This window comes from Oncorhynchus nerka, linkage group LG2 (genome assembly GCF_034236695.1).
Source record: "Oncorhynchus nerka isolate Pitt River linkage group LG2, Oner_Uvic_2.0, whole genome shotgun sequence".
Classification (NCBI taxonomy): Eukaryota; Metazoa; Chordata; class Actinopteri; order Salmoniformes; family Salmonidae; genus Oncorhynchus; species Oncorhynchus nerka.
Genome location: NC_088397.1, coordinates 26,207,587 through 26,232,837, shown reverse-complemented (window position 1 = coordinate 26,232,837; position 25,251 = coordinate 26,207,587). Strand labels below are relative to the sequence as shown.

The window sequence follows — 25,251 nt, the reverse complement described above, 5'->3', positions numbered from 1 at the left end:
CACCTAAAGACTCTCAGACCATGAGAAACAAGATTCTCTGGTTTGATGAAACCAAGATTGAACCCTTTGGCCTGAATGCCAAGCATCATGTCTGGAGGAAACCTGGCACCATCCCTACGGTGAAGCATGGTGGTGGCAGCATCATGCTGTGGGGATGTTTTTCAGCGGCAGGGACTGGGAGACAAGTCAGGATCGAGGCAAAGATGAACGGAGCAAAGTACAGAGTGATCCTTAATGAAAATCTGCTCCAGAGCGCTCAGGACCTCAAACTGGGGCGTAGGTTCACCTTCCAACAGGAGAATGAGCCTAAGCACGCAGCCAAGACAACGCAGGAGTGGCTTCGGGACAAGTCTCTGAATGTCCTTGAGTGGCCCAGCCAGAGCCCGGACTTGAACCCGATCAAACATCTCTGGAGAGACCTGAAAACAGCTGTGCAGCAACGCTCCCCATCCAACCTGATAGAGCTTGAGAGGATCTGCACAGAAGAATGGGAGAAACTCCCCAAATACAGGTGTGCCAAGCATGTAGCTTTATACCCAAGAAGTCTCAAAGCTGTAATCGCTGCCAAAGGTCTTTCTACAAAGTCCTTCATTTAGTTTGATTTCTATTTGCCTTGTATTTTTTACCGTGCTTTTTCACTAAAGTTTTGAACCTATATACATTTTACGGACACAATATTTAGATTTGTTATCTTGTTGCTATTAGTCCCACCCTTCAGCTCTAGTCAACCCATCCCATACAGTTGAAGTTGGAAGTTTACATACACTTAGGTTGGAGTGATTAAAACTCGTTTTTCAATCACTCCACAAATTTCTTGTTAACAAACTATAGTTTTGGCAAGTCGGTTAGGACATCTGCAAGTCATTTTTCCAACAATTGTTTACAGACAGATTATTTCACTTTTAATTTACTGTATCACAATTCCAGTGGGTCAGAAGTTTACATACACTAAGTTGACTGTGCCTTTAAACAGCTTGGAAAATTCCAGAAAATAATGGCATGGATTTAGAAGCTTCTGATAGGCTAATTGACATAATTTGAGTCAATTGGAGGTGTACCTGTGGATGTATTTCAAGGCCTACCTTCAAAGTCAGTGCCTCTTTGCTTGACATCATGGGGAAATCAAAAGAAATCAGCCAAGACCTCAGAAAAACAATTATAGATCTCCACAAGTCTGGTTCACACATTGGGAGCAATTTCCAAACGCCTGAAGGTACCACCTTCATCTGTACAAACAATAGTACACAAGTATAAACACAATGGGATCACGCAGCCGTCATACCACTCAGGAAGGAGACGCGTTCTGTCTGCTAGAGATGAACGTACTTTGGAGCGAATAGTGCCAATCAATCACAGAACAACAGCAAAGGACCTTGTGAAGATTCTGGAGGAAACAGGTACAAAGGTATCTATATCCACAGTAAAACGAGTCCTATATCGACATAACCTGAAAGGCTGCTCAGCAAGGAAGAAGCCACTGTTCCAAAACCGCCATAAAAAAAGCAAAACTACGGTTTGCAACTGCACATGGGGACAAAGATCATACTTTTTGGAGAAATGTCCTCTGGTCTGATTAAACAAAAATAGAATTGTTTGGCCATAATTACCATCATTATGTTTGGAGGAAAAAGGGGGTGGCTTGCAAGACGAAGAACACCATCCCAACCGTGAAGCACGGGGGTGACAGCCTCATGTTGTGGGAAGAAGACTGGTGCATTTCACATAATAGATGGCATCACGAGGAAGGAAAATTATGTGGATATATTAAAGCAACATCTCAAGACATCAGTCAGGAAGTTAAAGCTTGGTCACAAAAGGGTCTTCCAAATGGACAATGACATCACTTTACATTACTTCCAAAGTTGTGGCAAAATGGCTTAAGGACAACAAAGTTAAGGTATTGGAGTGGCCATCACAAAGCCCTGACCTCAATCCTATGGAAAATCTGTGGGCAGAACTAAAAAAGTGTGTGCGAGCAAGGAGGCCTACAAACCTGACTCACTTACACCAGCTCTGTCAGGAGGAATGGGCCAAAATTTACCCAACTTTTTGTGGGAAGCTTGTGGAAGGCTACCCAAAATGTTTGACCCAATTTAAACATTTTAAAGGCAATGCTACCAAATACTAATTGAGTGTATGTAAATGTCTGACACACTGGGAATGTGATGAAAGAAAAAAAAGCTGAACTAGATCATTCTCTCTTCTATTATTCTGACATTTCACATTCTTAAAATAAAGTGGTGATCCTAACTGACCTTGTGAAAAACTGAGTTTAAATTAAATTTGGCTAAGGTGTATTTAAACGTCCGACTTCAACTGTATCTCTTAACACCATCCATGTTGGATTTCCATTTGCCATATATATTTCAACGGTGCTGTGATGTTTCACAAAAGTACTGAACCTTTCTATTGTCATAGTTTCTACAGAATGGGTGATTTACAAAGTCATAATCAATCGATCAGTAATATAATCATATTTTTGGCATCATATTTTTAATTTACAATCTGTATAAACTATGAGAATAAAAAGATTTTTAAAGTTTGCAATTCACACCTTAAAATGTCAGACTTGATTTGCCCTAACGAAAAGTGTATCAACGCCCACAAAAATATCCATGAATTATAATCCACATAATAATTCACATTTCCTGTTGCTGCAGGATTCTTTTCCTGCTGTGAGAAACTGGTCAAATTAAGATAATAAACTGTAACAAAACAATACTAAAAGCAGATTCTCCATTGAAATAACGTTTCAGTCCAGCACTGTGCTTAATCTGCATCCTGGAAAACAGGCCCATCATGTATTTCTTTATAAAATATTGATGTATTACTTAACAAAAAAACGATGAATACATGTCATTTATATGCATCTAGGATAATTGTTGTGTGTTCGTAACATCTACAGGAGGGTTTGGAGTTGCTCCTTTCGCAAATAATTACATTAGTGGACGTCATTGAAACCGTGCGTTATGAAATGGGCTGTAAATTGACTCACCATTTCAGTATCTGAAACTGGGCCAAAGCTTGTGACAAATATATTGGTTTTGATCTCCGTGACCTTTTCTGTGGATAGAATGGGATTTGGAATATGACCGTGAACATGAAGAGACAAGAGACAGGGACAAATTCAATGTATGAGTAAATCATCATGGAGATTTCCATTTCAAATCTTTACAGCCTTCAATGACAGAAACCATTCTAAGGAAGTGAGTGCAGCTCTGTTCTCCAACCCCATTTTGGCAAATCCATGTTGGATGTATCCGTGTTACATTAGCGACATTTATAAAACAAGTTGTAGAACGGGGGGGGATTGATTAAAAAAATCACTAAGAACAAATCGGTGGAAGAACATTTTATTTCCTCTAAGAGATGCAGGATATTTCTATCTTCCGGTGAACACTCTTCGACTCCCTCTCTCTCTCTCTCTCTCTCTCTCTCTCTCGTCTGAATAGAGGTCTGGATCTCAAGGTTACTTTTTGCAGATGGAGGTGGTGGTCATGAGGGGGGCTGTGTGATATATATGGCGTGTTGGCAGTGCAGTTCCTTCTCACTTAGGATTGATCTATTACTGTGATTGCTTTGCTCTTGGAATGTATTCCAGTCAATGCAATTCTGTATATTAGAACAGTCTCTTCTATTTTTCTCACTGAATCCAAGAAGTCTATCGAGTGTGATTTTACAGAGGGGGAAAATGCTATGCTGGATCACAAATGATGTATGAGGCTAAGCATTGGCATACTGCAGTTTCACGAGCCCCCCCCCCCGCAAGGTCCGAGCAAGTTTAATAGCTTATCTCATGCTATTCTAAACATTTTGCCATGAAACTGAGAGAAAATGTTGCAGTTTTAAAGTTAATTTGCTAATCATTTTGCCATGGCTTATGGTGTGTTCATATGCTATCTGGGGGAGAGGTGACCTCCAGCCCCCCCCCCTCCCAATGTGGGGCCACACAGCACCTCTCGGTATGGAGCGCAGTTCACTATGCATTTATCATCTCATCAGCTGGTAACTTTTTTTCTTGTGACAGGTCAATTTGCTGCAGCATAACCTGCATAGTCTTTAGGCTACAGTAATATAATTGCTTAAAATCAGTGCACACGCAGGCACACTCTCTTAGTGTTTCTCTTTCCCATCAAATCCCTTCAAGTTGCAAAAGAACCAAAATACATTTCAGTATAAATTCTAACAAAGACAAACTGTACGTTGAAACAGAAACATCCACATTTCACACTGTACTTTGGTTCTATAAATCTCCTGCATCGACATGCTACAATGGTTCTGCTGCACCTGGCTTGAGTGTACTCTGAGGAAATCTAATGTCAAATAAGGGATTTTCCGGAACACAAGAGTATTAGTGAAATTAATACTGATATAATACTGCATTGTACTGTACTGTATTGCATTGCATCGTACTGTACTGTATTGCATTGCATCGTACTGTACTGCATTGTACTGTATTGTATTGCATTGTACTGCATTGTACTGTAACCTCTAGTGATATGAGTTTGGATCAGAGTGGTCTGTAAGTCGGTATACATTACCTCCAAGTCCTGGTCTGAGTCTGTTGTCGTAGCCGTCCAGCAGTCCGTCAAGTATCCGTGTGAAGATGGTGATGTTGTCATTAGCCTCTGCCTCTTTCAATGCCTCTGCTGTGGTCTGGCCAAGACTGGGAAAGACACAACATCAATCAGGCTGGTTAGTTCCACATACTGTAACATGGAGACTGCTTGACGAGGCTAGTGTCGATGTCAATAAAGCACATCATCGTTGGACATGTACAGTATATCTACTGTTCAAATGAGGATGTAATGCAGTGTATAGTCAGATTGGATGGTAAACGCTTCACTTACCCCACGTGACATGTAATACACACCAGCAAGACAGAGATCCACACGTGTTTCATTGTAGAAAAGCTGGGCATTTTGTCCTCTATGTCTGGAATAACAACATATAATCCACAATCCGTACTTTCAGTAGTATGTATTGTCATCATACTTCTACTCCTACTTATCCTACGCTATACTCCTACATTATACTCCTACCAGACAATTATTACTACAGTACTACTAACACTATAGTACACGAATGATACTGTAGGTACGTTGGTGTTATACTGTACCCCACCCTTCCCGAATACACACACTTGACCACACACACTTTCAACTAGCAGCCCTATAATGGACCTACAAGAGTAATCAGTAGGCTAACCTTGATACAATAACTGTTTGAAACTGTGAATATACCAATCATGTCTTTCTACATTCCTGGCTGAGGTCCTTGTGTGCATTCATTTTGCCCAATGCTAAACACCTTGTTGCAGCAGTATTATAACATCTCCCCATTTTGCTGCAACTGTTCGTGTTCGCAGTAGCACTGTATTGGTGGTCCTCACTGCGTATGAATTCGCAGGCAGTGCAATAGGTTTTCAATGTAGGCTAATGATGTACCCTCGCTGTTCCCTTTCCCCAGACCCCCCCCCCCCCCCCCACCACACTCATATCCCCCTAACAAAAGAGGGAAGGAGGGTGGGGGTGCTTCTGATGCCACCCTCATGCATAAAAGAGGGTTAAAAATCAATTACCTGTAGAGAGAGCCATCATCTTGATTTAAATCCAGGTTAGAAAACGATACAAAACCCGCAGCAATGAAAGTCAAGGGTATGCTGCTGCTCCTTCAGAGGGATATAGATATTCTCCGTTTATATTTGCCACCGCAGGCAGTCTCGATCGTGTATTGTTCTCTCCTGATTTGCTTGACTGACTTCCTACTCATGTCAAGCAGATGTTTGCGTCTTGTGCTGCCACCTCCTTCCCGCCTTTTGGAGATGAGAGGTTTTAATGCCGAGCCCTCATCTTTGGTCGTGACAACAACGTTTTTCGTGTCACATACCCTTGGTCTCAAGTAATTTGTCCACTCAGAGCGGACTAGCGGCCCGGCGCCCCATCTAAATCAGAAATCACACTCACCTCCAGTTGCCGCTCACATGCACACACTGCAACGATTTGCTAACCGGTGCGTTATCATAGGTGCGACAGTGAAAACGATCCTCCAGGAACTCCAAGCGTCACTTAACTTTGCCCTGTTATCTTACTTGCCACTGTAGGCTACTCTAGCCTATGCACATTGCTGTGGTTAGTTGAAACGTAATCCTCTTCCGCAAGCTAATATACTGTCTAGTCGAAATCAATTTAATGAATGAGGGGCAGTGGGTTGATCCATCCAGAAGAAGAAAAAAATAAGGCTATATCCCAAGGACCCAATAAAACGGTTTACCTATTCAGCTACATGTTCAATTTTGGTCCTCTCTGTTAACCTAGCCTTTTCTCTCATTCAGTGGGAAATGCGTCAGCTTTGTTGAGAAGAAAATGACCGCTTATTATAGCTTTAATGCACATGGTACTGCTGCCTCCAGAGTACTGCCTAGGATTTCGATCCGACCTATTATGCCACGATGACTCACCAGCCTAAGGTCCATCATTGAGAATTATAACGGTAATGACTCGAGGAAATCGAGAATGAACGCACTCAAATATTAAAAGAAGGATCGCAATAAATCAATGTCTATCAAAAGGTGTGATTAGACAATCTTTCCTGAAAAAACAACTTTAAAAACATTTTTTTTTTTTACAGTTATCCTACATCAAACAAAGTCGTTATACCAATTGCCATGAGAGGGTACTCTAACTCCATATCTATATTTTGACAGAACATTATGCTGACTATTCATATTTCACTCTACTGTAGCACGGTATTCATTACAATCAATAGTTGACAGTTCAGTTTGACATATCTATAATGCGTGAATTATTTGCACCAAGTAGACACATGTTGCACTGTCTTGTAAATTGCTAGGTATGTCTGAGTTATTTAAGTGGTGCTAAGGTGTTTCAGCTCCATGTTTGAGCTGTACAGCTCCGTCCCTATAGCGCGTTCTGACCCTACCGTAATTCCATCGGGTGGTGCTGAAACTAACTTGTGCATGGAAAACACTCATTCCTAAAGTACAATGCTTATCATATAAAGCACTTCCAGTGTTTGGGAAAGAGAGTATGCCAAGTGTGTCCTATTATAAGAACATCACATGGTCCAAAAACAATTAACCCACTGCATACCTACTATAGCGACGCCTACAACTAAATGGACTCAATTACAGACTTTACACTGTGTTGTATGTTACCAGGTGTGCGTTATCACCGTATAAATGAATCATAATCACCTTGTGTGACTGTGCAGGTGTAAATGAAAGTGTTGTACTGAGTCATATTTCCTCTTTTCGCCCCCCCCCCTCCCCAGGAATGCAGTCGATGGAAACAAGAAGTTGTTTGCAATCTATGATACCAGGTAAGTACATCAGTCAGTTAGACTGACAGTCCCCACGGGCTCAAATGGTCGATTTTGATTATTGAATGGGGCTTGGAGGAAGGGAGATAGACCCCTTATGACACTTTGCATCAGGTATAGCAATTCAGTCTAGGCCTACATCTATTTGGCCCATTATGTGAAATCTTATAGGGATTAGAACATATTCAGGTTTAGAGTCAATTAGATGAATATCTGGAGTGAGCGGGTTTGGCTCCAATCCAAGCCATTACCTTTACTGCCTCCACCGGTGGCGTCTTTGCCAGTAGCCTACATACATTTCAGTGAGGAGTATAGTTCTTTCATGTCTCCCGGTTGCATAGAGAGAGAGGAGAGAAATCCGAAATACGAGGGATGTCAAACCGAACAGATCTGAAGGGTGTGAAAAGCCAACGACTTCTTCCACGAGAACTTGCCAATGGAATAATCTGATTTGTAAACATATTGTACCGTTTTTGCGTTGCACTTTTTCCCCCACCTAAACAGTAAGGAATGTGGGCTTTTCTGAGTGGAACATTATTTAGTGTTCTTTCAGCACCAGTGCTTGTAGCTGTCGTTTGTTGCGCACAAAGGTGAGTGATCTCTCTAGTAAAAGTGTGACGGGAAAAACGAACGTGCAATTTTGTAGTAAACATAATCTTTTTTTGTTGTTGTTTCAGCGTGAATGAACCAGGGAACATGTCTTTTGTGAAAGAGACGGTGGACAAACTACTAAAGGGATATGATATTCGTCTTCGACCAGACTTTGGAGGTACGTTTTCAAAAGTGGGGCAACCATGTTGCAGCGTGTCCATGTTTACTATGCAGATTCGCACATCTTGGGCTCATATTGCAGCCATTTTTCGAATTCATTGTCATTGTAAATTATACCATTGCATTTGCATTACAGGGGCCCCTGTTGCAGTTGGCATGAGTATAGATGTGGCGAGCATAGACATGGTATCCGAAGTCAACATGGTGAGTGACCCCCCCCATACTGTAAACATTGGGACTCACACAATTGCGTTTTTTGCTTTGCCCACTTTCATATAGTACTTGAATATGTTTCTCCTGGGATTCACGAACTGCGTAAACTTTCATTCAAAGTCATACAATAATGTCCTACAATTAGAGTTATTGTGTGCCTAACTATGTTTCACAATGCTTGTATTCAGCCAATATCGCGTTAGATACCAGCCGCTGTCCATCAGACTAGTGCTGAAAACATATGGTCTACATCAGGGGTGTCAAAGTCAAATGGACGGAGGGCCAAATAAAAAAATCAGCTACAAGACGAGGGCCGGACTGTTCGAATGTTCATTGAAAAATTTTTAAATGACGCATATAGTCTAGTGAACCTAATTGAACCTACTGAAAACCTAACAAATATATTACAATATGATCAGATAAATAAAGCAATATTTTCTTATGGCTCTGTCAGTAATCTTTAATTTTCAACAGACACAAAAGACAAATTTCCTTTATATAAATATCCCCATAACATGAACATTAAATGAAAGAAACCGGTATTCAAGGCACCATCAGTAGACTATATTTTCTATTTTAGCAAAAGTGGGCTAAATTTACTTCAAAGAAAAACAATAATAGCAATTTTCTATCATCCACTCAACTGAAATATTTTAAAATATAATTGGATTGAAATACAAAAAAATAAAGTGCAAAAATCTATTAATCAAAAACAACACTTTGTTTAAGGAGAAGTAACATGCAGTGAAAACAAATATTAAATTTTAACTTTTAAACTTGAACTGAGTAAAAACTCTAAATATGTGATTGCACAGTAATGTTCACTTGTTTGAGGTTGAGGGTGATACTTGGTGGTGTCCCATCTTTTCCACAAGTTCATCAATGTTCGGGGTAAGGCTCTGAGCTGAAGAAATCCTCAGAATTGAGTGGAGGTGTTCAGCAGTAAGTCGACTTCTGTGTGATGTTTTGTTCAGGTTCATCAAAGAAAACAGTTGTTCACACAGGTATGTGCTGCCAAACATAGACAACGTTTGAGCAGCCTGGATGCGCAGCTGGGGCATTGTGCCGGGAGGAACGGGCGAACTCCGCAGCACCCACTGCCGCATATTTTGCCCTCAGTGCATCATTGCATTGGAGGTCAATCAACTCCATTTGGAGGTTTGGTGGTGAGCTTTCCACGTCAACAGCAAATGGGTTACCGAGCAGTTCCAACCTGCTTTTTGTGCTTCAAAGTCAGCAAATCGGCGTCGAAAGTCAGCGGCAAGCATACCTATTTTATCAGCCAACTGTGTGCTCGGGAACGCACTGGTAGAGAGCTTCTCTTTCATGGTCTGGCAGCTGGGAAAGTGGCTCAAATTTTCTTTCCGCATCTGCGTCTCCCACAGAGTCAGTTTGGTTTTAAATGCCTTCACTGTACTGTACATATCAGAGATGACACGATCCCGACCCTGCAGCTGCAAGTTTATTGCATTCAGATGACTCGTAATGTCACACAGAAAAGCCATTTCACACAGAAACATTTCGTCTCGGAGTTGTGTTGTGTCTTTCCCTTTGCTGTCCAAGAACAGACAAATCTCCTCACGAAGCTCGAAACATCTTTGAAGCACCTTTCCCTGGCTTAGCCATCGCACCTCTGTGTGATAAGGCAAATCACCATGCTCCGTTTCTAACTCCGTCAGAAATGCCTTGAACTGGCGGTGATTCAAACCTTTGGCTCTGATAAAGTTAACTGTGCGCGTGATGATGCTCATTACATGCTCCATTTTCAAGGCTTTACCGCACAACGCTTCCTGGTGTATGATACAATGATAAGCTGTCAGCTCACCTGTCGCGTTTTCCTCTTGCATCTTTTCCCGTATCTTCGCCACCAGTCCGCTCCTGTGTCCACACATCGCAGGTGCTCCGTCGGTTGTCAAACCCACGAGTTTTTCCCAAGGCAGCTCCATCTCATTTACACATCTTGACACCTCTTCATACAAATCATGCCCCGTAGTTGTGCCATGCATAGGACGTAAAGCCAAAAACTCCTCTGTCACGCTTAGGTTGGAGTCCACTCCGCGGATGAAAATTGACAACTGGGCAATGTCAGAAATGTCGGTGCTCTCATCCACAGCCAAGGAATATGCAATAAAATCTTTTCCCTTTTTCACAAGCTGCTCTTTTAGATTGATGGACAACTGGTCTACTCTCTCGGCAATGGTGTTTCTGCTCAGACTCACATTTAAAAAGAGTTGCCTTTTTTCTGGGCAAACTTCGTCACAAACTTTAATCATGCAGTTTTTGATGAAATCCCCCTCCGTAAATGGCCGGGCTGATTTAGCGATCTCTTCTGCCAAAATAAAACTGGCCTTGACAGCAGCCTGGCCTTGTGATTTGGCTTTTTTGAACAGAGCCTGTCGAGATTTGAGGCCTCGTTTTAATTCCTCTGCCTTTTGTAGCCTTTGTTCCATGTCCATATTCTTGTTTTTGTCCGCGTGTTTCGTTTCATAATGTCGTCTCAGATTATACTCTTTCAGTACCGCCACACTTTCTCCACACAGAAGACACACAGGTTTTCCAGCTACCTTCGTGAACATATACTCCGACTCCCACCTTGTTTGAAACCCCGGTTCTCAGTATCCACCTTCCGTTTTGCCATTTTTGATGGGTATCTGAAAGTTAATTTTACTGTGATGCTGACGACTGCTGTGCCAATAAATATTGAAATGAAGCAGCCTACTGCTCGGTGCGTCACCTTTGCATTGTGGGAAATGTAGTATTGGTGCGTGTAAAAGATCTGCGGGCTGCCGGCTTGCTGCGGGCCGGTTCTAATAATAAATCAAGATCATCCCAGGGGCCGTAAAAAACCTTCTTGCGGGCCGGATGTGGCCCGCGGGCCTTGACTCTGACATATGTGGTCTACATGTAGGATGCAGAGTGGTACTCTGCTCTGCACTCTTTTGTCAGTTGTCTTGTGTTTGTATGTGTTTTTACTCTAACTCAACTCAACATTTCTGAGTCATTCTCCCCTTGATCTTGTTCGTCAGTTGTGCTACATGTATTGGTATGTGGCATTGGAAAGTGAAAAGTACAGTATGTTCAGCAACTCCAGCACTTCAAAGAGGAGTATTAGAAGCTTAGACATGGCCATTCTCTCTCTCTCTCTCTCTCTCTCTCTCTCTCTCTCTCTCTCTCTCTCTCTCTCTCTCTCTCTCTCTCTCTCTCTCTCTCTCTCTCTCTCTCTCACAATTAAATTAAATTCAATTAAATTTTACTTATTGACCTGAAGTAACAATGTACATATTGCCAAAGCTTACTTTGGAGATTTACAATATTAACATCATTAAAATAATAATAATCTATTGTCAACAGGACAACAGCAACAACGATAATCAAGGGTCAAAATAACCATACATTGAACAATGGCATAGAGGACATGTGCAGGTTGGTTGGTCTGACAGACACTGTACCTCATCTTATGGCAGGCAGCAATGAAGTGCCCTGCCAACGCAGAGCTCTCTGCGTCCTCCCCCAACAGGCCGGGTAGTTTGTTCTCATCAGAGAGGTCTTGAAACCTTGAATACGTTTTTTTTATTACTCTCTCTCCCAGCTCTCTCTCTCTTTCTCTCTCTCTCTCTCTTGCTCTCTCAAGCTCTCTCTCTCTCTTTCACTCTCAAGCTCTCTCTCTCTCTTTCACTCTCAAGCTCTCTCTCTCACGAACGCACGTGCACGCACAGACACACACGTACCTCTACACCCCCCACTCCGCACACACACACACACGTACCTCTACACCCCCCCTCCGCACACACACACACACACGTACCTCTACACCCCCCACTCTGCACACACCTTTACCCTCCCCTGCATCTGTGGCTTGTCTTTGAATACACCTGCCTGGGCTCAACTTCTTACAACTGTGCATGTGCAATGTGTATCCTGGAAAGTGGCGCAGCATGTGCACAGCAGCTGTTCACGTTTCTATCAGAAATAATGATCTCTGGGCTTCTCCTCTATCTGGGACTGGCATTTCAGGTGAGAAGCCACTTAATTCGCCATGTGCGCAGGATACAACAGTACAGTGAAATTCTTACCTTGAGAATGCAGTGTTAATAATAATTAATCATAATAAAATATTTAAATAATAACTATGATGTGAGATAAAAAAACATATCACATTTACATAAATACTCAGTACTTTACTCAGTACTTTGTTGAAGCACCTCTTGCAGCGATTATAGCATCAAGTATTTTTGGGTATGAAGCTACAAGCTTGGCACACCTGTATTTGGGAAAGATGGGGAGTTTCTTCCATTCTTCTCTGCAGATCCTCTCAAGCTCTGTCAGGTTCGATCGGGAGCGTTGCTGCACAGCTATTTTCAGGTCTCTCCTGAGATGTTAGATCGGGTTCAAGTCCGGGCTCTGGCTGGGCCACTCAAAAACATTCAGAGACTTGACCCGACGCCACTCCTGCATTGTCTTGGCAGTGTGCTTAGGGTTGTCCTGTTGGAAGGTAAACCTTCACCCCAGTCTGAGGTCTGGAGCACTCTGGAACAGGTTTCATCAAGGATCTCTCTGTACTTTGCTCCGTTCATCTTCTCCTCGATCCTGACTAGTCTCCCTGTCCCTGCCACTGAAAAACATCCCCACAGCATGATGCTGCCACCACCATGTTTCACCGTAGGGATGGTGCCAGGTTCCCTCCAGACATGATGGGTTCAATCTTGGTTTCATCAGACCAGAGAATCTTGGTTCTCATGGTCTGAGAGTCTTTAGGTGCCTTTTGGCAAACTCCAAGTGGGCTGTCATGTCCCTTTTACTGAGGAGTGGCTTCAGTCTGGCCACTCTACCATAAAGGCCTGATTGGTGGAGTGCTGCAGAGATGGTTGTCCTTCTGGAAGGTTCTCCCATCGCCACAGAGGAACTCTAGAGCTCTGTCAGAGTGACCATTGTGTTCTAGGTCACCTCTCTGCCAAAGGCCCTTCTCCCCCGATTGCTCAGTTTGGCCGAGTGGCCAGCTCTAGGAAGAGTCTTGGTGGTTCCAAACTTCTTCCATTTAAGAAAAAAAAAATTAAGTGGGTTTGGCGACGAATATTTAGTGAGGACCAGCCAACGGGAGCATACAGGTCGTAATGGTGGGTAGTATATGGGGCTTGGGTGACAAAACGGATGGCACTGTAATGGACTGCATCCAGTTTGCTGAGTAGAGTATTGGAAGCTATTTTGTAAATGACATCGTCAAAGTCATGGAACGGCAGGATATTCAGTTTTACGAGGGGATGTTTGGCAGCATGAGTGAAGGAGGCTTTGTTGCGAAATAGGAAGACGATTCTAGATTTAATTTTGGATTGGAGATGCTTAATATGAGTCTGGAAGGAGAGTTTACTGTCTAGCCAGACACCTAGGTATTTATAGTTGTCCACATATTCTCAGTCAGAACCGTCCAGAGTAGTGATGCTAGGCGGGCGGGCGTGTGCAGGCAGCGATCGGTTGACGAGCATGCATTTAGTTTTACTAGCATTTTAGAGCAGTTGGAGGCCAGTTGAAGGAGTGTTGTATGCCATTGAAGCTCGTTTGGAGGTTTGTGTCCAAAGAAGGGCCAGATGTATACAGAATGGTGTTGTATGTGTAAAGTTGGATCAAAGAATCACCCGCAGCAAGAGTGACATCATTGATATACATAGAGAAAAGAGTCAGACCAAGAATTGAACCCTGTGGCACCCCCATAGACTGCCAGAGTTCCAGACAACAGGCCCTCCGATTTGACACACTGAACTCTATCTGAGAAGTATTAGTGAACCAGTCGAGGCAGTCATTAGAGAAATCAAATTAAATCAAATAAAATTGTATTTGTCACATACACATGGTTAGCAAATGTTAATGCGAGTGTAGCGAAATGCTTGTGCTTCTCGTTCCGACCATGCAGTAATATCTAACAAGTAATCTAACAATTTCACAACAACTACCTTATACACACAAGTGTAAAGGAATGAATAAGGTCTTGAATAAGAATATGTACATAAAAATATATGGATGAGCGATAGCCGAACGGCATAGGCAAGATGCAGTAGATGGTATAGAGTACAGTATATACATATGAGATGAGTAATGTAGGGTATGCAAACGTTATATAAAGTGGCATTGTTTAAAGTGGCTTGTGATACATTTATTACATCCAATTTTTAATTATTAATGTGGCTAGAGATTTGAGTCAGTATGTTGGCAGCAGCCACTCAATGTTAGTGATGGCTGTTTAACAGTCTGATGGTCTTGAGATAGAAGCTGTTTTTCAGTCTCTCAGTCCCAGCTTTGATGAACCTGTACTGACCTCACCTACTGCATGATAGCGGGGTGAACAGGCAGTGGCTTGGGTGGTTGTTGTCCTTGAGGATCTTTTTGGCCTTCCTGTGACATCGGGTGGTGTAGGTATCCTGGAGGGCAGGTAGTTGCCCCCGGTGATGCATTGTGCAGACCTCACTACCCCCTGGAGAGCCTTACAGTTGTGGGCAGAGCAGTTGCCGTACCAGGTGGTGATACAGTCCGACAGGATGCTCTCAATTGTGCATCTGTAAAAGTTTGTGAGTTTTTTGGTGACAAGCTGAATTTCTTCAGCTTCCTGAGGTTGAAGAGGCGCTGCTCCGCCTTCTTCCCCACGCTGTCTGTGTGGGTGGACCATTTGAGTTTATCTGTGATGTGTACGCTGAGGAACTTAACATGTTCCACCTTCTCCACTACTGTCCCGTTGATGTGGATAGAGGGCTGCTCCCTCTGCTGTTTCCTGAAGTCCACGATCATCTCCTTTGTTTTGTTGACATTGAGTGTGAGGTTATTTTCCTGACACCACAAACTTAATGACGAGTTTGAAGGGTACTATGGTGTTAAATGATGAGCTGTAGTCCATGAACAGCATTCTTACATAGGTATTCCTCTTGTCCAGATGGGTTAGGACAGTATGCAGTGTGATTGCGATTGCGTCGTCTGTGGACCTATTGGGGCGGTAAGCAAATTGGAGTAGGTCTAGGGTGTCAGGTAGGGTGGATGTGATATGGTCCTTGACTAGTCTATCAAAGCACTTCATGATGACGGAAGTGAGCGGTACGGGGCGATAGTCATTTAGCTCAGTTGCCTTAGCTTCCTTGGGAACAGGAATAAAGGTGGCCCTCTTGAAGCATGTAGGAACAGCAGACTGGGATAAGGATTGATTGAATATGTCCGTAAACACATCAGCCAGCTGGTCTGCGCATGCTCTGAGGACGTGGCTAGGGATGCCGTCTGGGCCGGCAGCCTTGCGAGGGTTAACATGTTTAAATGTTTTACTCACGTTGGCTGCAGTGAAGGAGAGCTCGCAGGTTTTGGTAGCGGGCCGTGTCCGTGACACTGTATTGTCCTCAAAGTGAGCAAAGAAGTTGTTTAGTTTGTCTGGTTTTCTTTTTTTTGTAGTCCGTGATTGACTGTAGACCCTGCCACATACCTCTTATGTCTGAGCCGAAGAATTGCGACTCTACTTTGTCTCTATACTGACGCTTAGCTTGTTTGATTGCCTTGTGGAGGGAATAGCTACACTATTTGTAGTCGGTCATGTTTCCGGTCGCCTTGCCCTGTTTAAAAGCAGTGGTTTGCGCTTTCAGTTTTGTGTGAATGCTGCCATCAATCCAGTTGCTGCGGGGGGATGCAGAGCTGTTGGCAGGTGTTGGGGTAGACAGGTGGAAAGTGTGGCCAGCCGTAGAGAAATGCTTATTGAAATTCTCAATTATCGTGGATTTATCAGTGGTGACAGTGTTTCCTAGCCTCAGCTCAGTGGGCAGCTGAGAGGAGGTGTTCTTATTCTCCATGGACTTTACAGTGTCCCAAAACATTTGGAATTAGTGCTGCAGGATGCAAATTTCTGTTTGAAAAAGCTAGCCTTTGCTTTCCTAACTGACTGTGTATATTGGTTCTTGACTACTGAAAAGTTACATATCGCGGGGACTATTCGAAGCTAGTGAAGTGCGCCACAGGATGTTTTTGTGCTGGTCAAGGGCAGTCAAGTCTGGAGTGAACCAAGGGCTATATCTGTTCTTAGTTGGGTGAAAGAGCATCCTTATTTAAGATGGTGAGAAAGGCACTTTTGAAAAACAACCAGGCATCCTCTACTGACGGGATGAGGTCAATATCCTTCCAAGATACCTGGGCCAGGTCGATCAGAAAGGCCTGCTCGCAGAAGTGTTTTTTAGGGAGCGTTTGACAGTGATGAGGGGTGGTCGTTTGACCGCTGACCCATAACGGACGCAGGCAATGAGGCAGTGATTGATGAGATCCTGGTTGAAAACAGCGGAGGTGTATTTAGAGGGCAAGTTGGTCAGGATGATATCTATGAGGGTGCCCATGTTTGCGGATATTTGTACCTGGTACAATGTTCACGGATTTTTGTACCGGGTTGTACCTGTTAGGTTCCTTGATAATTTGTGTGAGATTGAAGGCATCTAGCTTAGATTATAGGATGGCCGGGGTGTTAAGCATATCCCAGTTTAGGTCACCTAACATTACGAACTCTGATGATAGATGGGGGCAATCAATTCACATATGGTGTCCAGGGCACAGCTGGGAGCTGAGGGGGGTCTATAACAAGCGGCAGCAGTGAGATACCTATTTCTGGAGAGATTTTTAAAAGTAGTAGCTCGAGCTGTTTGGGAATAGACCTGGATTGTAGGACAGAACTCTGCAGGCTATCTCTACAGTAGATTGCAACTCTGCCCCCTTTAGCAGTTCTATCTTGATGTTGTAAATGGGGATGGAAATCTCAGAATTTTTTGGTAGCCTTCCTAAGCCAGGATTCAGACACAGCTACGACATCGGGTTTGGCGGAGTGTGCTAAAGCAGTGAATAAAGCAAACATAGGTAGGAGGCTTCTGATGTTAACGTGCATTAACCCAAGGCTTTTCCGGTTACAGAAGTCAACAAATGAGAGCGCCTGGGGACACACAGGGCCTGGATTAACCTCTGCATCACCAGAGGAACAGTGGAGGAGTAGGATAAGGGTACGGCTAAAGGCTATAAGAACTGGTTGTCTAGTGCTTTTGGAACATAGAGTAAAAGGAGCAGAACGCTGGGCATGGTAGGATAGATTCAGAGCATAATGCACAGACAAAGGCATGGTAGGGTGCGAGTACAGTGTAGGTAAACCTAGGCATTGAGTGACGATGAGAGAGGCTGCATCTCTGGAAGTGCCAGTTAAGCTAGGTGCGGTCTCCGCATGTGTGGGGGGCTGGGGCACCTGAGGCATGTAGAGCGGGACTAGGGGCTCCGCAGTAAAACAAAACAAAAAGAGCTACCCTTAACAACAGTATGCAAGGCATATTGACATTAGAGGGAGGCATAAAGCAATCACTGGTGTTGATTGGGAGGGCTAAGACAACAACGGATAAACAGCTAAGACAAAAACAACAACGGGTAAATGGAGATGAATGGGGGGTCAGTTAGCTACACACAGGGCCTGAGTTTGAGGCTGGGGCCGACAGATAAACAAAATGAAGTACCGTGTTAATGAACAGTGCAGTAGACATCAGCTGTGTAGCCGAGTGATCATAGGGTCCAATAAGCAGCAATGGACGAAACAGGGAGCTGCTCGGCAGTCGTCACTACACTAGGCGAGCAGGAGACACGGCGCTCAGAGAGTTAGCGGGCTGGAGCTAGTAGCTGGGTCCTCACCGACATCAACGACGCAGAGGCCGGTTGAAAGCACATCGGCCGAAATACATCAGCAGACCAGTCGTGATGGATCGGAGTGGCTCCGTGTCGACAAAGGGTGCAGGCCAATTGGCAAGAGAGGTATTGTAGTTGATGTATTTTGTTTGCTAGCCGGGGGAATGGGCCTAGCTCGAGGCTAATTGGTGCTTGCATCTGGACAAAGGCGTTAGCAACAATAGCCACTTGGTAGCAGCTAGCTAGCTGCGATGATCCGGTGTAATGGTCCAGAGCATGCGGCAGGAATCCAGTGATGTAGTGGGGGGGGGGGGGGGAAGCAGTTCGATATGTTCAGGGCTGATATCGCGCTGTGCAGACTGGCAGATATTATCTGGGCTATCCAGGCTAAAGCGGCTGGTGTCTGTGCTAAAGGTAAAGACTGCTAGCAGTGACTAACAATGACTAAATAGCTAGTAGCTAATTAGATGGCTAGCTTCTGAAGGATAGCTTCTGATGCAGGAAAAAAATAGCAGTTGGGTGAGGCGGGTTGCAGGAAGGTATACTTAATTTGAAAATGGAAAAAGAGATTGAAATGTATACAGACATTATTTAAAAGCTGAATATTTACACGGGACAAAAACAAACACATCTTGCTGCTACGCCATCTTGGTTGAGGCCACTGTGTTCTTGGGAACCTTCAATGCTGCAGAAATTTTGGGGGACCCTTACCCAGATCTGTACCTTGAGACAATCCTGTCTCTGAGCTCTACGGACAATTCCTTCGACCTCATGGCTTGGTTTTTGCTCTGACAATGTAATAGTGTAATAGTGACCAGTAGCAGAATAAATAGATACATACTAATGGTAATGGCAATCAATAATCAATGGATTCCAACAGGCCCCTCAGGCGCTACGCCCGCTGTAGGCCCATTCTGCTAACCTGCTAGCTACCTAGAGCTACTTGGAACCCTACTAATTCCATGACTGGTCTATCAGCGTCACCCAACAAAGAGGCAAAAACAGACTTACCCCCATCGCGACGTCCCCCAAAGGCTAACTTGCTAGCCCCGGTCTACTAACTGCTAGCCCCTGCTAACTGCTTGCTTGCTAACCTGGTCTGCTAACTGCTAGCTTGTTTAGCCCCGGCCTACTAACTGTTAGCGTGTTAGCATCGGCCTGCTAACTGTCTGAATGGCCGTGTTCCCAGTCAGCCCAACCACTCATTGGACCCATATGTTCACCTGGCTATGCATGCCTTTCTCTAATATCAATATGCCTTGTCCATTACTGTCCTGGTTAGTGATTACTGTCTTATTTCACTGTAGAGCCTCTAGCCCTGCTCAATATGCCTTAACCAACCATGTTGTTCCACCTCCTACATATGCGATGATATCACCTGGTTTAAACGTCTCTAGAGACTATATCTCTCTCATCATTACTCAATGCCTAGGTTTACCTCCAATGTACTCACATCCTACCGTACCTTTGTCTGTACACTATACCTTTAATCTATGCTATCGTGCACAGAAACCTGCTCCTTTTACTCTCTGTTCCGAACGTGCTAGACGGCCAGTTCGTATAGTATTTAGCCGTACCCTTATCCTACTTCTCCTCTGTTCTTCTGGTGATGTAGAGGTTAATCCAGGTTAATCCAGATTGCCCCCCCCTATCTTCTGAGCTCGTGCTACTAGGTGACCTAAACTGGGACATGCTTATAACACCTCGGCCATCCTACAATCCAAGTTTGATGCCCTTAATCTCACACAAATTATCAATGAACCTACCAGGTACAACTCCAAATCTGTAAACACGGGCACCCTCATAGATGTCATCCTAACTAACTCACCCTCCAAATACACCTCTGCTGTTTTCAATCAAGATCGCAGCGACCAATGCCTCATTGCCTGCATCCGCAATGGGTCAGCGGTCAAACGGCCTCCACTCATCACCCAAACGCTCCTTAAAACACTTCTGCGAGCAGGCCTTTCTAATTGACCTGGCTGGGTATCCTGGGAATGACATTGACCTCATCCTGTCAGTAGATGATGCCTGGCTATTCTTTAAAAGTGCCTTCCTCACCATCTTAAATAAGCAGGAATAGATATAGTCCTTGGTTCACTCCAGACCTGTCTGCCCTTGACCAGCACAAAAACATCCTGTGGCGTTCTGCATTGGCATCGAATAGCCCCCGTGATATGCAACTTTTCAGGGAAGCTAGGAACAAATATACACAGGCAGTTAGGAAAGCTAAGGCTAGCTTTTTAAAACAGAAATTTGCATCCTGTAGTACTAACTCAAAATAGTTCTGGGACACTGTAAAGTCCATGGAGAATAAGAGCACCTCCTCCCAGCTACCCACTGCTCTGAGGCTAGGAAACACTGTCACCACCGATAAATCCACGAAAATTGAGAATTTCAATAAGCATTTCTCTACGGCTGGCCATGCTTTCCACCTGGCTAACCCTACCTCGCTCAACTGCCCGGTACCCTCCAAAGCCCCCACCATTTCTCCTTTACCCAAATCCAGATAGCTGATGTTCTGAAAGAGCTGCAAAATCTGGACCCCTACAAATCAGCCGGGCTAGACAATCTGGACCCTCTCTTTCTAAAATTATCTGCAGAAATGGTTGCAACCCCTATTACTAGCCTGTTCAACCTCTCTTTTGTATCGTCTGAGATTCCCAAAGATTGGAAAGCTGCCGCGATCATCCCCCTCTTCAAAGGGGGTGACACTCTAGACCCAAACTGCTACAGACCTATATCTATCCTACCCTGTCTTTCTAAGGTCTTCGAAAGCCAAGTTAACAAACAGATTACTGACCATTTCAAATCCCACCGTACCTTCTCCGCTATGCAATCTGGTTTCAGAGCTGGTCATACGTGCACCTCAGCCACTCTCAAGGTCCTAAACGACATCATAACCGCCATCGATAAGAGACATTACTGTGCAGCCGTATTCATCGACCTGGCCAAGGCTTTCGACTCTGTCAATCACCACATTAATAATTCTTATTGGCAGATTCAACAGCCTTGGTTTCTCAAATGATTGCCTCGCCTGGTTTAGAAACTACTTCTCTGATAGAGTTCAGTGTGTCAAATCGGAGGGCCTGTTCTCCGGACCTCTGGCTGTCTCTATAGGGGTGCCACAGGGTTCAATCCTCGGGCCGACTCTCTTCTCTGTATACATCAATGATGTTGCTCTTGCTGCTGGTGATTCTCTGGTACACCTCTACGCAGACGACACCATTCTGTATACTTCTGGCCCCTCTTTGGATACTGTGTTAACTAACCTCCAGACGAGCTTCAATGCCACACAACTCTCCTTCCGTGTCCTCCAACTGCTCTTAAACACAGGGAAAACTAAATGCATGTTATTCAACCGATCACTGACCGCACCTGCTCGCCTGTCCAGCATCACTACTCTGGACGGCTCTGACATAGAATACGTGGACAAATACAAATACCTAGGTGTCTGGTTAGACTGTAAACTCTCCTTCCAGACTCACATTAAGCATGTCCAATCCAAAATTAAATCTAGAATTGGCTTCCTATATCGCAACAAAGCATCCTTCACTCATGCTGCCAAACATACCCTCGTAAAACTGACCATCCTACAGATCTTCGACTTCGGTGATGTCATCTATAAAATAGCCTCCAACTGTCACGGTTCATGAATCCACTGCCTCCTTTTCCTTCTCTCTCTCTCTCTCTCTCTCTCTCTCCCGTGTTTGTGTGGGCGTGGTTCCCAATCTCGGCCTGATTGTCTGCGCCAGCTGGAATCACTTATCTTCCCTTTATATGTTCTGTAACCAGTGTTTCTTGTTGTCAGATCGTTGTTACTTCCCTGAGGTTGTGTCGTGTGTCCGTGCTCATCTCTCGCCGCCCTTGTGTGGATTATCTGCTGTGCTCCTTCCCACCCATCCGGACACTCTCCCCTGGGTTTCTCAGCACGCTTTCATAGGAGGATGCGCCCTAGTCCCTGGGTCGGATTCCGTCTGAGTACAGTCTGTCTGTCCTGTTGCTGCTGTAACCTGTATTCATTAAACCATCGTTGCTTGCATCTTGCATCCGCCTCTGTATTGTTACACCAACACTCTACTCAACAAACTGGATGCAGTCTATCACAGTGCCATCCGTTTTGTCACCAAAGCCCCATACACTACCCACCATTGCGACCTGTACGCTCTCGTTGGTTGGCCCTCGCTTCATACGCGTCGCCAAACCCACTGGCTACAGGTTATCTACAAGTCTCTGCTAGGTAAAGCCCAGCCTTATCTCAGCTCACTGGTCACCATAGCAGCACCCACTCGTAGCACGCGCTCCAGCAGGTATATCTCACTGGTCACCCCCAAAGCCAATTCCTCCTTTGGTCGTCTTTCCTTCCAGTTCTCTGCTGCCAATGACTGGAACGAACTGCAAAAATCTCTGAAGCTGGAGACTGATATCTCCCTCACTAGCTGTAAGCACCAGGTGTCAGAGCACCTCACAGATCACTGCACCTGTACATAGCCCATCTGTAAACAGCCCATCTATCTACCTACCTCATCCCCATACAGCATTTATTTATTTATCTTGCTCCTTTGCTCCCCAGTATCTTTACTTGCACATTCATCTTCTGCACATCTACCATTCCAGTGTTTAATTGCTATATTGTAATTACTTCGCCACCATGGCCTATTTATTGCCTTAACCTGTTGCTCCTACCCTCTACTTTTTTGAACATTTTGTTAAAAATCGCGCAACATTTCAGCGCCCTGCTACTCATGCCAGGAATATAGTACGTTCATATGGTTAGAATGTGTGGATAGGAAACCCTCGGACGTTTTTAAAACTGGTTAAATCACGACTGTGGCTATTACATAACGTGCGTTACATCGGAAAGCGCAGGAAAACCTGATCACAGAAAATGGAAATAAATATCCTTGCGCCAATTCAAGCAATTGTTAACAGTGAGCCGAATTAGATAAGACCGAGCATTCAACTCCCACAGCATCCCCATGTTGTCGAGTATCTTGTGAATTTAATCATCTTTGATTCTTGGTTGAACCGAAAGAGGGGCACCGCTTACCTCCGGTCTCCGCCCAGATCATTCCGGAAGAGCTCTCTCCTGAAATTTTTTCCAAGACGACAGCTAATGATATTTACATCGCCTACGGATGATTTTTATCGCTTATTAACGTTTACTAATACCTAAAGTAGCATTACAAACGTATTTCGAAGTGTTTTGTGAAAGTTTATCGTCTACTTTTTGAATTTTAAAAATGACGTTACGTTGTGAAATCGCTGTTTTTCGTTTATCACACAGTCTACATATAACGATATCTTGGCTTTATATGGCCCGATTTAATCGAAATAAAGACCCAATAGTGTTTATGGGACATCTAGGAGTGCCAACAAAGAAGATGGTGAAAGGTAATGACTGTTTTCTATTTTATTGTGCGGTTTGTGTAACGCCGAAATGCTAATTATTTTGTTTACGTCCCCTGCTGTGCTTTTCTGTTGTAGTGTATTGGTGCATGCTATCAGATAATAGCTTCTCATGCTGTCGCCGAAAAGCATTTTAAAAATCTGACTTGTTGCCTGGATTCACAACGAGTGTAGCTTTAATTTGATACCCTGCATGTGTATTTTAATGAACTTTTGAGTTTTAACTAATACTATTAGCATTTAGCGTAGCACATTTGCATTTCCAGAGCTCTAGTTGGGACGCAAGCGTCCCTTATCTTACCTCATTTGCACTCACTGTATATAGACTTTTTGTTTTCTTTTGTTCTACTGTATTATTGACTATGTTTTGTTTATTCCATGTGTAACTCTGTGTTGTTGTATGTGTCGAATTGCTATGCTTTGCTATGCTTTATCTTGGCCAGGTCGCAGTTGCAAATGAGAACTTGTTCTCAACTAGCCTACCTGGTTAAATAAAGGTGAAATAAAATTTAAAAAATAAAATGGACAGCAGTGTGAAAAATGTGGCAATTTTTCATACATTATGACATTCTCAAGAACAAGGCGCAAAATTGAATATACAGAGAGCCAAAATAGAAGAAAGAGATGAACTAATTAATTCACTGATTACATAATGAATGTTCTGGGTGATGTTCAATTAAGGCAACAAGTTTTGGATGATGTAATATTCATCCTGGAGGATGTTCACGCGTCTCAGGATGCTGATCGAGGATCTGTTTTGCCCTTTAGATCATAATAAATTGAGGTTACGTTGACACGGAGGACCTAAACCTGCATCAGCACTCCTCCTTTTGTGACACCTGACACATACGGACCCTGGTCTTGTAGTGATTGCGATCGTTCTAGTAAGCACTGTAACCCGACCAAGTAAACAATTAATATGCTTTGATCTTCCTGAAACCAGGGACAGTTGTTTACGTTGGAACAGGAGGCTCTTTTGCACCGCTACAATAGTAGTAGCCTGTAGGAAATGTGTAAATGAGATGCTCCTCTTTCCCTTTGATAGAAGAATCTCTTTGAAGATAATATGTAGTCCCGTGGGGACTATATCTTTGAAATGGCAGAATTAGCTCTAAAACACTGGCTGGTCCTACATGTGTAGGTAAATACTGCTTTGTTTATAGTGATCTTGGGTTAATAAGCTGTTCTCTCTCTGTGAGAACCTCAGTGATGGCTATATTTGCAGTTTGTCTTCCAAAGGGATGTCTTCTCTCTACTCTTAACACTGCATGGAGGAGGCAGTGGAGAGACTGTCATAGCAGTAGCCATCAGTAACCATGGGAACTAGGGTAATTACTAACACATACTGTATGACTGTGTATTGACTGCACCCAGGTGATGGTAGAACTTGAAAAACGGTATTGACCAAAGAAAATTGATGAACCATCTGAATCTGTGCACTTCCTTTGTTATATTTCCCCAGTTTATGGAACAATAGATTTGTACTTAAATGACTGTCAATTTCAGGTTAGTTGAATCTCAAGCAACTGGAGTAAAAAGAGAAGAAATGTTGTAGGGTAGCTTCAGTCAAATGGTTGTTGTATGGAGAAGATATGAACCCATAAGGGACCGCAGAAATGGATATCGATTTGAATTCGCTATGAGATAGCCCGAGTAACCAGCCATCAGTCCCTCTTCAGAGTGGGTGCGTGGGTGCAGAAAATCTGTCATATGGAGTGGATATTTTTTCTCTCTCCAACTGTTCCTGTCATTAATGTTAGCTTTTCTCTGTGTCTATATGAAGAAATCCTTCCCCATCTACAGCCCATAGACCATACTGACCCTGGAATTTACATATAGGTTCATTTTAACGTTCCA

General features: G+C 43.7%; 2 protein-coding genes across 2 annotated transcripts in view; one reads left to right on the top strand and one right to left on the bottom strand.

The window, feature by feature from the left end:
- The window catches only part of LOC115133085 (gamma-aminobutyric acid receptor subunit alpha-5-like), a 30,893-nt gene extending 24,902 nt beyond the window's left edge, over positions 1-5,991 (bottom strand). Inside the window, exons 1-4 of the mRNA XM_029665955.2 lie at positions 5,582-5,991; positions 4,851-4,935; positions 4,542-4,666; positions 2,996-3,063 (exon numbers count right to left, since the gene is read on the bottom strand). Of these exons, the coding sequence (XP_029521815.1) occupies positions 2,996-3,063; positions 4,542-4,666; positions 4,851-4,935; positions 5,582-5,600 (297 nt within the window). The 5' untranslated portion in view covers positions 5,601-5,991. The remainder of the gene's footprint in view (positions 1-2,995; positions 3,064-4,541; positions 4,667-4,850; positions 4,936-5,581) is intronic.
- The window catches only part of LOC115133065 (gamma-aminobutyric acid receptor subunit beta-3-like), a 62,693-nt gene that overhangs the window by 19,676 nt on the left and 17,766 nt on the right, over positions 1-25,251 (top strand). The window contains exons 2-4 of the mRNA XM_029665925.2: positions 7,294-7,341; positions 8,019-8,110; positions 8,249-8,316. Coding sequence (XP_029521785.1) covers positions 7,294-7,341; positions 8,019-8,110; positions 8,249-8,316 — 208 coding nt within the window. The remainder of the gene's footprint in view (positions 1-7,293; positions 7,342-8,018; positions 8,111-8,248; positions 8,317-25,251) is intronic.